Source organism: Narcine bancroftii, chromosome 2 (assembly GCF_036971445.1).
Source record: "Narcine bancroftii isolate sNarBan1 chromosome 2, sNarBan1.hap1, whole genome shotgun sequence".
Taxonomy (NCBI): domain Eukaryota; kingdom Metazoa; phylum Chordata; class Chondrichthyes; order Torpediniformes; family Narcinidae; genus Narcine; species Narcine bancroftii.
Window position 1 is genome coordinate 146,420,229 of NC_091470.1, and position 11,423 is coordinate 146,431,651.

The 11,423-nt window shown below is 38.5% G+C and overlaps 1 protein-coding gene across 1 annotated transcript in view; it reads left to right on the plus strand.

Moving 5' to 3' along the window:
- The window catches only part of nmnat1 (nicotinamide nucleotide adenylyltransferase 1), a 56,298-nt gene extending 48,555 nt beyond the window's left edge, over positions 1–7,743 (plus strand). The window contains exons 11-12 of the mRNA XM_069915562.1: positions 3,457–3,558; positions 7,575–7,743. Of these exons, the coding sequence (XP_069771663.1) occupies positions 3,457–3,558; positions 7,575–7,634 (162 nt within the window). The 3' untranslated portion in view covers positions 7,635–7,743. The remainder of the gene's footprint in view (positions 1–3,456; positions 3,559–7,574) is intronic.
- The last annotated feature ends 3,680 nt before the right edge of the window (positions 7,744–11,423 follow it).

The window sequence follows — 11,423 nt, forward strand, 5'->3', positions numbered from 1 at the left end:
AATATTTCTCTGAAAGCAAATCTACAAGAATTTGTGAGTTTGAGAACTTTTGAACAGCAGTTGAAAGATACTGAGTTTCAACAAAAAAGATTTCTAAGTCTGAACTTTAAAATCATCTCCTCAGAATTGTGCCTGAACTGTAATGGTTTGGGATTTGCCACACACACACTTAATTTGCACATAGTGGAGTTAAGTTTAGAGTTGAGCAAGATTTTATGTTATTAATAGTTATTAATAAAAATTGTTGTTTTGAAGATACCATTGCCTTGGTGAATTTCTATTGCTGCTGGTGTATGGCATAACAAATGGCAACATTATTCTCAGAGTGCATGTGGATAGTTGTCACTTTCAATCAATCATTGATCAATTTTATGTATATAATTTGTACTTCAGTATCACTTCATTCTTAGGATAATTCTGTTTTGGGGAGAAGGTGTTAAAGCTTATTTTGTTTCCTTTGCTCTTTAAAATGTTTGCTCTTTGATTAAACAGCCTCCTTTTGTTTTGCTATTGCCTGCCTGTTTTGAATGAGAAATAATCCCACCATCCCTCCACTTCATTGGCTTTCTTGTTTCAATCTTTAAACCAGAGAAGATGGTTGGATGCAAATACACTGCCTATAATCTTTTCCACCATCCTCCAAAACTTGTCGGTTTTTTCTTCTTTCTGTAATGTTTGTGGCAAGGTGTACCATGGTAACCATTTTGACTGGTACAGAGCTGCCAATGCACAGGACAGGATCAGGCTACAGAGAACTGTGAACTCAGCCAGTGCCATCATGGGCATTATTAGTCTTCACTCCATTAAGGACAGCTGCAATAGGTGGTTCCTCAAAAAAGGTGCTTCTATCCTCAAATGTAAATTTAAAAATTTTTTACATTTAGACATACAACACAATAACAGGTCATTTCAGCCCACAGGTCTGTACCACCCAATTAAAGTTTGCTTTAAGACTTCGTTAATCCGCATGCGTGGGAAAAATTCTGACTTGCTTCATTCCAAGCTACGACCAATTCTTCATTCCCAATTATGGTCATAAGTCGGGGACTTCCTGTAATTTGATTGTCTCTCAGTTCCGATGAATTGTTTTAGAAATGTTAACTTACTTTCTCTTTCCACAAATGCTGTCTAACATGATGGATGTTTTCAAAATGTTCTGTTTTTATTTCAGCTTTTCAGCATCTGCAGTTTTTATTAAAATTCCATGATAAAATCTTACCTATTTTTATCATGTGCCTTTGAAATGTATATTTTTCTCTGGTGAAATCTTTTCCATTTCTGGCTTATATGTAATTTCATTCTATTTGATTCGACGCTCCCCTTGCTCAAAAATCAATAATATTTCTGGTAGGAAGAGATAGGCATTGCTAACATCAATTATGTCAAAATAAGTGTGAATTAATTTTTAAGAACATCAATCTGCACTGAGGTGAGTTATGCCTGGAGAAATCTCAGTAAAATTCATCAATGAATGGGATTTCAGCAGAAAATGGATACAGTCCTACGAAAAATTGTGTAAAGAATCTTTTATGCATGGAAGATCTAAATCAGGTATTAAATAAAATCACAAAAAGCAACATACCAAAAAACCCAGAGATCTTTCTTCTAAGTAATATAAGAAGTAAAGAACTTGGACTCGATTTGGATGGAGCACAAAAAAGATTTATTATGATAGCCTTAGCTGTAGCAAAAAAATGTATTATGTCAACCTGGAAATTAGAAGATAGCCTGAGAATACAGCAATGGCACATAGAAATTAATAAATGTATTCCATTGGAAAAAATAACATATAATTTAAGAAATAACATCACAGTATTCAAACAAATTTGGGAACCATACATGGAACACAACAGAGAAGTCCTACTGCGGACCTCCACCGCCTAAAATGATAGAAGGAGAAGAAGACGAAATTAACTGACACAGTATATAAAAGTAGAAGACACTAATTTCTTGTTTATTTTCATTGTGTGATGACATTGTTTAATGGGTTTAATGTATCATATAGGTTGAACGTTGAGTGAGTGGGGAAGGAGGCTGAAGGAGGGAGGGAAGGGAGGGGGAAAAGGGGAGAAAATGACACAGTGTATATTCAAGAGGGAAATGTCTGTGTGTATTTTGGTCAGTATGGTTCATAGTGTGAAAAATTTTAAAAATTAAAAAAAAGAATCTTTTATGCATCTTTGGCACATAAATGATACTGGGAATGAAAGGACTTCCATATAAGGAACATTTGATGACTTTTTGCCTGTACTCACTGAAATTCAGGAGAATGAGATGGGATCTCATTGAAACATTTTGAATATTGAAAGGCATGGACAGAGTAGATGTAGAAAGGTTGTTTGACATGATGAGATAAGAGGGCACAATTTCAGGATTGAAGGGCATCCACTGAGAACAGAAATGCGGTGGAATGTCTTCAGTCAAAGAGTGGTGAATCTGTGGAATTTGTTCCAATGGGCGCTTGTCGAGGCCAACTCGTTGGGTGTATTTAAGAGATTGATAGGTTCTTGATTAGCCAGGGCATGAAAGGTTATGGGGAGAAAGCTGGGCAGTGGGGCTGAGTGGGAAAATGCATCAGCTGGATTGAATGGAGGGGCAGAGTAGATGGGTCAAATAGCTCATTTCTGTTTCTATTCCTTATGGTCTTAAATGTGTCCAATTTCTAGGCCAATGAATTTCCATAGGTAAAATGTGCTTAAGCCTAATGACTCATCCTCAAACATGTCAGCCATAATTAGACTCCATCGTAGAGTTGAGGAGAAGGTAAATGGGTGAAATCTGTCCCTGTATTGTTCATTGCCAATGTCCCACTGAACCTAAAGCAATTCCATTCACAACAAGGGCCCTATAGGCCCCTCCTGGGGACCACAGTGCATTGAAGTAAAAGCCCTATTTTCCTTTCACCTCATGTAACATTAATATTTTTAATGTTTTTTTATGTCTCAGTTGGAGAAAAGTACAGAAGAATCCAAAACACGACTGCTTCACAGGGAAGGAGGACCATAAACTTTGAGCAGAGTCCTAAGGGGGCCATAGCCAAAAAAAGGTTGAGATTGGCTGACCAAGAATTCTTTTGTTTCTGCACCATTTCTTAGAAGACGTAGCACTTCCAACTAGATTGTAAAATCCCTGGTCTCCTTTCGCACAGACATAATCAATTTTCACCTCTCCCCTTTATCATATCCAATAAAAAACTTTTGTTGGTCTGGACCCCTCCCCCAGCCAGCACTGTCCGTATTCTGAGATCTCCTGTTTTTTGTTCATTCTGCTTATTCCTTGAAGAAGGGCTCTGGCCCGAAACATCAGGCAATATATCTTTATCTCCTATGGACAGTGCAAGACCAGCTGAGTTCCTCCAGCATTTTGGTGTTTTTATTACAATCACAGTGTTGGCAGACGTTCGTGTTTCGCTCAGTCTTGATGATTCCTTTTGCTTTGTTGTCTTTCTTTTTGCAGTCTCTTGTTATTTGGGACAACAACAAACTGGTATGTACTCAAAAGGGAGAAAAGAAGAATCGGGGGTGGACTCATTGGATGGAAGGCGATGACCTGCACCTGGTATGTTCCTGACCAGATTGAAATATCAATAGATCCTGCTTTAAGCAGTCACAGTCTTTCAGAATAGTATGGTAGGAAGACACTTAGTTCTCATTTATTCAATTGTTTTTGTGCCTGGTTCTCAGAATTCCAGCTCTTAACTGGAATCACCATGGTTACTAATTTCTCAAGGACAATTTGAGACAAGTATTAAAAGCTGCCCTTGCCAGTGACTTCCACATTCCAGAATCAGAATTTATGAATAAGTCAAAAAATTCAATGTGTGCAAACATTCATATAAACCATCTTACCAAAAATAAATAAAAATAATGCACAAAAAGTCAAAGTAAGGCAGTGTCTTTGGTTCATTGATTATTCAGGAATCTGATGGCAGCGGGGAAGAAGCTGTCCTTGTACTGCTGAGTTCTCGTCTTTAGGCTCCTGTACCTTTTTCCTGATGATAGCAGAGTGAAGAGTGCCTGGCCTGTCTGGTGGGGGTCCTTGAGGATAGAGGCTGCTTTATTAAGACACCGCCTCTTGTAGATGTCCTCGATGGAGTGAATTCTCCTGAAGTCGCAGACTGAGTTAACAACTCTCTGGAGTGTTTTCTTGTCCTGAGTGTTGGCATCTCCATACCAGACAGTGATGCAACCAGCCAGAATGGTCTCTATGGTAGTCCTATAGAAGTTTTTGAGAATGATCAATCAAAAGCAATATTGTGGAAGAATGTTTTTCTTGCTCTTTGTCTCTTTACTTCCTCTCTCTCTCCCCATAACCAACAGCAGCGTTCTGAAACACACTTCTGCAGTTCAAAAGCAATGTAAAAGTTCCACCATAACAAAGATGTTGTTGGCTTAAATGTTCATTCAATTCAGAGAATTTGATTTATCGACTTAATGTTGTTCCAAAAACTTGCCCCATTGCTAAAAATTCAGTTTAAACTATTACATTATATCCAACCTGAAAGTGTAAGTACTTTTAGATTCTCTGGAATTCTTTTGAATTGCGAATCTGGAATTGGGATTCTTTTCAAAAGTTTATTTGCAGCACTAAAGAAGACGATTCCAGCCATTTAAACTCGTGCCAACCAATTACACCCAAATTGACCTTCAACCCCGTAAGTTTTGGAAGGTGGGAGGAAAACAGAGCACCCGTGGAAAATCACACAGACATGGGGAGAACATACAAACTCCTGAGAGACAGCGTTGGATTTGAACCCAGGTCGCTGGCATTGTAATAGTGTCGTGCTAACATCTATGCTAATTTTCTTGTTGCAAGTTACGCATTAATGTTTTAAAATCTGTTATTGTCAGGCCATATGACATTACATGCCACTCTCAGCATGTAATTCCTCCACAACAACCACTGTGGCTGCAGTATGCATCATCCACAACAATCCACTACAGTGATGTACCGAGGCATCTACATTAGCAACAATTAAACCTATGACATTCCACTATGAAGACTCATGGGACAGTGACCATGGCGGTGGACCAGTGATGGGCTCTGTGGCCAGGGAACACACTCGAGGCGAAGAATCCACACAGGCTGTGGACTGCTGGAAACTGGCCCAAGATTGGCTGAAGGTGTACCATGTATTGTAACTGGGATGTAAGATGGTGCTGAAGGGTTCTTAATTGTGTCAGATGTTCAGATCTGGAGCTTTGGTTGCCGATGTTTTGGAGTGGAACCAGTGCAGCTGCAGAGGCTGAGGGAGCATTGGAAATGAATCCATGGATACTCAATGACCGTATCTGTTTTTCTGATTGCAAGGGCAGCTTTTAATACTCATCTCAAATCGTCCTTGAGAAATTAGTAATCCAAATGGAACTCTTCCGTTTCTGTTTTTCTGATTGTAAAAGTTGCCTGGCAATTTCTGCTGATGGCAAATCTGTCTGCCTCAAGGCAGACTAAAGGTAATTTTGTGTAATATTGCACTATTTATATTACATGACAAGAATCTTGACACTCAGCATCTAGAAGGGCAAAGGCAGCAAGGGATTGGGATCCTCACTTTGTTGCACACTATCTAGAAATTCATTACTATTTATTCACTGTCACTCGGTCAAAGTCCCACACAACAGTTAGCGAGTACAGTAAAATGTTTTTTTTTGTAATTTATTTATCATTTTAAATATATTTAATAATCAACAATCATACCAAATACAAAACATCAAGAAAATCCCTCCCTCCATCCTTCCTCTCTATGTAAGTCCTATTAAACAGAGAAAAAGCAAAGAAAAAGAAGCACATAAAAGAGCATCCCATTGTCAATGCATGCAGTAAAATGTATGGAGACACGATAATACCACAGTGTTAAAATCTTTACAGAGGTCTACTGGCTACCCAGTAGCGATTGAAATCCTATATTTGCGTCAGTGAGTTACCTATATGCTCTAACTAAGGCTGCCAGATTTTTAGGAAGGTGATATATTCCCTTCTTGAAATCATTTGTGACCTTTTCAAGTGAGATGCAGCTATTCATCTCTGAAGACCAGCTATGCATGAGTAGATGGGAGTCCGACTTCCATGTTACTGCTATGCATTTCCTGGCCACACATAAGGAACTTTCTGTGAACTGAATTTGAGAATTAGATAGTAATATACCAACCATGGTAAAGTTCCCCAGAACACAAAGTTCTGGGTCTACTGGGAAGGTGACTCCTGTGATCAGGGTGTCACCTTCATGCAAAGCCAGGTAGAATGTAAAAAGGAACCAACCTCAACACCACCCTAAAACACATTTCTGATAATTCAGGATTATATTGGTGTAATTTCTGTCAGGTGAAATATGATACCAGGTTTCCAAAATGTTATTGTTCAAAGTCACGGGTATAAGTTCATTCTACCTTAAAGGTGTAGTAAAACCCTGTTATCCAGAATTCAAACAACCGGCAGCCTCAAGCAACCAGCAAAACAAATTCATGGAAAAGAATTAGGTACAAAAATATCATTAGTTCGCCAATCACACAATGTGCAATCTCAAGGAACTGGAAGATGCAGTTTTCAGGCATCTACCAATCCCCATAGGTGTTAGATACTGTACTTTCACCAGAACAGTACAAGGTTGGGAAGGTGGCTACACCCCACCACTTCTCAAGGACAATTCAAGGTGGGGTGTAAATGCTGATCAGGCCAATGATGTTCACACATCATTAAAACAATTATGTCTAACTGGATAACATTTCTGCTGCTGTGAAGTTTGATTTTTTTTTAATGTGTGAATGATCTTGAAAGATTTGATCAGACTGACATTAACCATTCTAAAATTCAAGTTCATTATCATCTGATTCTACATATACAACCTGATGAAAAAAACCATCTCCCCAGACTATGGTGCTTACAGGCAAACACAGTGCATAAAGATCACATAAATAATCAAAATCAATATATATAAATATTTGGGATGATTGTCACAGTTACAGATTACTTTTCATCAGCCTCACAGCCTGTGGGAAGAAGCTATTCCCCAGCTTGATCATCCCAATTTTGGTGCTCCTGTACCTCCTTGTGGGTTGAAGATATGGTGTGCTGGATGAAAAGTGTCTTCGATAATTCTTTGAGCCTTATTTTGACAGCTGTCCCAGTAAATGTCATCGACAGAGGAAAGAGAAATCCTAGAGATCCTCTCAGCTGTTTTAATGATCATCTGTTTAGACTTCCAGTCTGATGCTTTGCTGCAAGCACACCACACATATTGGACTCCTGTAAAAGGTTGTCAACATGGGGGTCATTTGCCTTGCCCTCCTCAGCCTCCTGAGGAAGAATAGTGCTGCTGTGAACTTCCTGACTACTGAGGTGTTGTGAGTCCAAGATAAATTAACATTTATGACTTACCTTAGTTTCTGATAATATTTTATTTTTCTTTGATAAGTAAGGAAGCAGGTTCAATATATTAGACATCAATATATTAGAGATGACAAAAGCTTATTGAGTTTGAGATATCTGCTTTACTAACAGAATGTGTCCCAATTTTAGCCACTAACGACTGACAGCATTGCTCATGCCATTAATGTCCATTATTTCTTTCCTTCCAGGAACTCTACTGTGAAAACCAAGTGTGCAAACAGGTTTATAAGAAAATATCCACAGCATAAGTGGTTGAAGATGCCAGATTTGAAACTTATTATTTGGGTGATATTCACAAATTTTAGGACTGTATTTCTTTGAGAACTCAAAAGATGATAAATTTGCCCATTGTCACTAGGTTTACGTCTGATGGTGCTTCTTATCACACTGAGATAAAGAAACAGTTTTCATAATAAGAAACCAACAGTGGCTGTTGCTTTAGACGTAGAAAAAGCTTTTGACAGAGGAGAGAGGAACTACTTATTTAAAGTATTACAGAAGTTCAGTCTACCATAAAAATATATAAATTGAATTAAAGCATTGTATAATGGACCACTGGTGAAAGGAGAAGTAAATGAATATGTATCGAATCAATTTAAATTAAGTAGGTCAACTAGACAGGGATGTCCACTATCCCCCTCATTGTTCGCCTTAGCAATAGAACCTTTGGCAGAACTGATAAGAATAGAAAATAAAATAAAAATGATAAAAATAAAGGAGGAGTATAAAATTAGCTTATTTGCAGACGACATTATAGCATACTCAACAGAACCAGAGATATCAATAAAATAATAAATAAGAAATTGAAGGAATATGAAGAAATATCAGGGTACAAGATCAACCCAAATAAAAGTGAAGTGATGCCAATGAGTAACGTAGATTATTCAGAATTTTAAAAAGAATCACCATTTAAATGGCAAGCACAAGCAATCTGATACCTAGGGATCAGGTTATATAATAATTTAAGCCACTTGTACAAACTTAATTATCAGCCAATAATAAAGAAATTGCAGGAAGACTTAGAACATTGGAAAGAATTACCGCTAATGTTGATAAGGAGAGTAAACTGCATTAAAATGAACGTGTTCCCAAAGATACAATACTTATTTCAAACATTACCAATTCACTTAACAGAAAAATTCTTTAAGGAACTAAAGAGAGTAATAAGGAAATTTTTGTGGAAAGGGAGGAATCCAAGGGTAGCGTTAGATAAATTAGCAGAGAGGTATAATCAAGGTGGTTTGCAGTTACCAAATTATAGAAATTATTATAAAGTCGCAAAATTAAGGTATTTATCAGATTTTTACCAGACAAGGGAAAAACCAGACTGGACTAAGATAGAACTAGATAAAATAGGGGAGAAGGTACCGGAACATATACTTTATAAGTGGGATGAAAAGCTGGTGCAATAATAAAGCTCACCAGTACTGCATCATTTACTTAATACATGGAAGAAGATCCACTTAGAAAGGAAAAAAATGAATTATCAAATACCAAAATTACTATTGACGCAAAATCCACTAATCCCTTTTGCAATAGTCAACCTTTCCTTTAGAGAATGGGAGAGAAAAGGAATCAAAAGAATAGAAAATTGTTTTTTGGGAAATAATTTATTAACATTTGAACTGTTGAAGGACAAATATGGAATAACTCATGGTGCAATGTTTGCATATCATCATTTGAAAGCTTATTTAAAGGATAAATTGGGAAACAGCTTGAGATTACCTGAAGGAAGCAGCTTTGAATACGTGATTACAGACACAATGATAATTAAAAGATTTTTAACCAACATGTACATTAAGCTGCAAGATAAGGAAAATAAAATAAACTATTTCAATAACCTAAGCAGAAGTGGGAAAAGGATCTAAACATAAAGATAAAAAAAGAAGTATGGGAAAAGTTATGTTCTGGAACTATTCTTCTTTGGCTTGGCTTCGCGGACGAAGATTTATGGAGGGGGTAAAAAAGTCCACGTCAGCTGCAGGCTCGTTTGTGGCTGACCAGTCCGATGCGGGACAGGCAGACACGATTGCAGCGGTTGCAAGGGAAAATTGGTTGGTTGGGGTTGGGTGTTGGGTTTTTCCTCCTTTGCCTTTTGTCAGTGAGGTGGGCTCTGCGGTCTTCTTCAAAGGAGGCTGCTGCCCGCCAAACTGTGAGGCGCCAAGATGCACGGTTTGAGGCGTTATCAGCCCACTGGCGGTGGTCAATGTGGCAGGCACCAAGAGTTTTCTTTAGGCAGTCCTTGTACCTTTTCTTTGGTGCACCTCTGTCACGGTGGCCAGTGGAGAGCTCGCCATATAATACGATCTTGGGAAGGCGATGGTCCTCCATTCTGGAGACGTGACCCATCCAGCGCAGCTGGATCTTCAGCAGCGTGGACTCGATGCTGTCGACCTCTGCCATCTCGAGTACCTCGACTATAAAGATTACAATAAACACAAGGTTATGTAACGCCTCAAACCGTGCATCTTGGCGCCTCACAGTTTGGCGGGCAGCAACCTCCTTTGAAGAAGACCGCAGAGCCCACCTCACTGACAAAAGGCAAAGGAGGAAAAACCCAACACCCAACCCCAACCAACCAATTTTCCCTTGCAACCGCTGCAATCGTGTCTGCCTGTCCCGCATCGGACTTGTCAGCCACAAACGAGCCTGCAGCTGACGTGGACTTTTTACCCCCTCCATAAATCTTCGTCCGCGAAGCCAAGCCAAAGATGTATGATGCATAATGTGTTAATATACTCTTACATTTTTAAATGAATATTAACTGGTTTTACTTGATAATTAATGTTTCACTTTCAAAATATTTCAGATTTATTGTCAGAATACATACATGACATCACATACAACCCTGAGATTCATTTTTTCTGAGGGCACAGCAGAATTACCACTAATTGGTAGTGCAAAAAAAACTGTACACTGTGTAAACAAATAAAGAACTGTAAACAGATAACAAATGTAAACAAACAGACTGTGCAATACAGAGGGAATAAAAAAAGAAAATCAATAAAGTGCACAAGTCAGATTCCCTGATTGAGTTTGTTGTTGAAGAATCTGATGGTGGAGGGGAAGCAGCTGTTCCTGAACCTGGTGGCATGAGTTTTGTGGCATCCATACCTCTTTCCTGATGGTAGCAGCGAGAACAGAGCGTGTGCTGGGTGGTGTGGATCCTTGACTCCTGCTGCTCTCCAATGGCAGCATTCCCTATAGATGTACTCAACAGTAGGGAGGATTTTGCCTGTAATGTTACTTATGGACAATCAGAATATATTTTATTCAGAGCTGCTCAGTTACTTTTTTGTCCACAGAAGACATGCATGATGTTGAACTCTATCATCTAATATAATCTTTCTTGCCTTGGGGGTTCATTCATCAGGGATTTAATTCCCCTTTTGTCCTCCTTCCCACCCCAAAGAGAAATGTTAAATCCCTTCAGCTACAGTAGTCAGACAAAGCCTATATATTGTAGTCTCATGAAGAAGTAAAACCAACGTAAATCCTGGATTCAGCCAACAGTGTATTCATTCACTAGCCACAGTGGCCAAAGGGAGTTGACGGACTCAATGTCTCGTTTGATCTCCAGCACACAGTCAGACTTATCACTGGATATTTCAATATAATGTCTGCAAAGCACAAGTACTCCTTGGAGCCACTGGAGTCTTGATTATGAAAGCATTATAATGGTTGACTAACCCAGCAGAGGAAATGCTTGTAAAATATGACTCCAGTTATCAGATTCTGGTACATGTGGCATCACTGCCTCCCACACAGTCTCAATTTCACTTTGATCATTTCCTCCCTTTTTGGAAAACATTTTGCTACACTGTATTTATGTTAAAACCAATGAATGACAAATTGTACAGTTTCTATGAACTGTTAATCAACAACTTGGATATTTTGAAATGTGCCAAATGAGAAGATTTAATTTCAGTGATCGCCTCTCTCAAATCTAAATTCTCATTCTTATGCAGTAAAACCTCAGGTATCCAGCACCTATGGGCATTGGTAGATGCCGGATAATTATATTTTCTGGTTGCTTG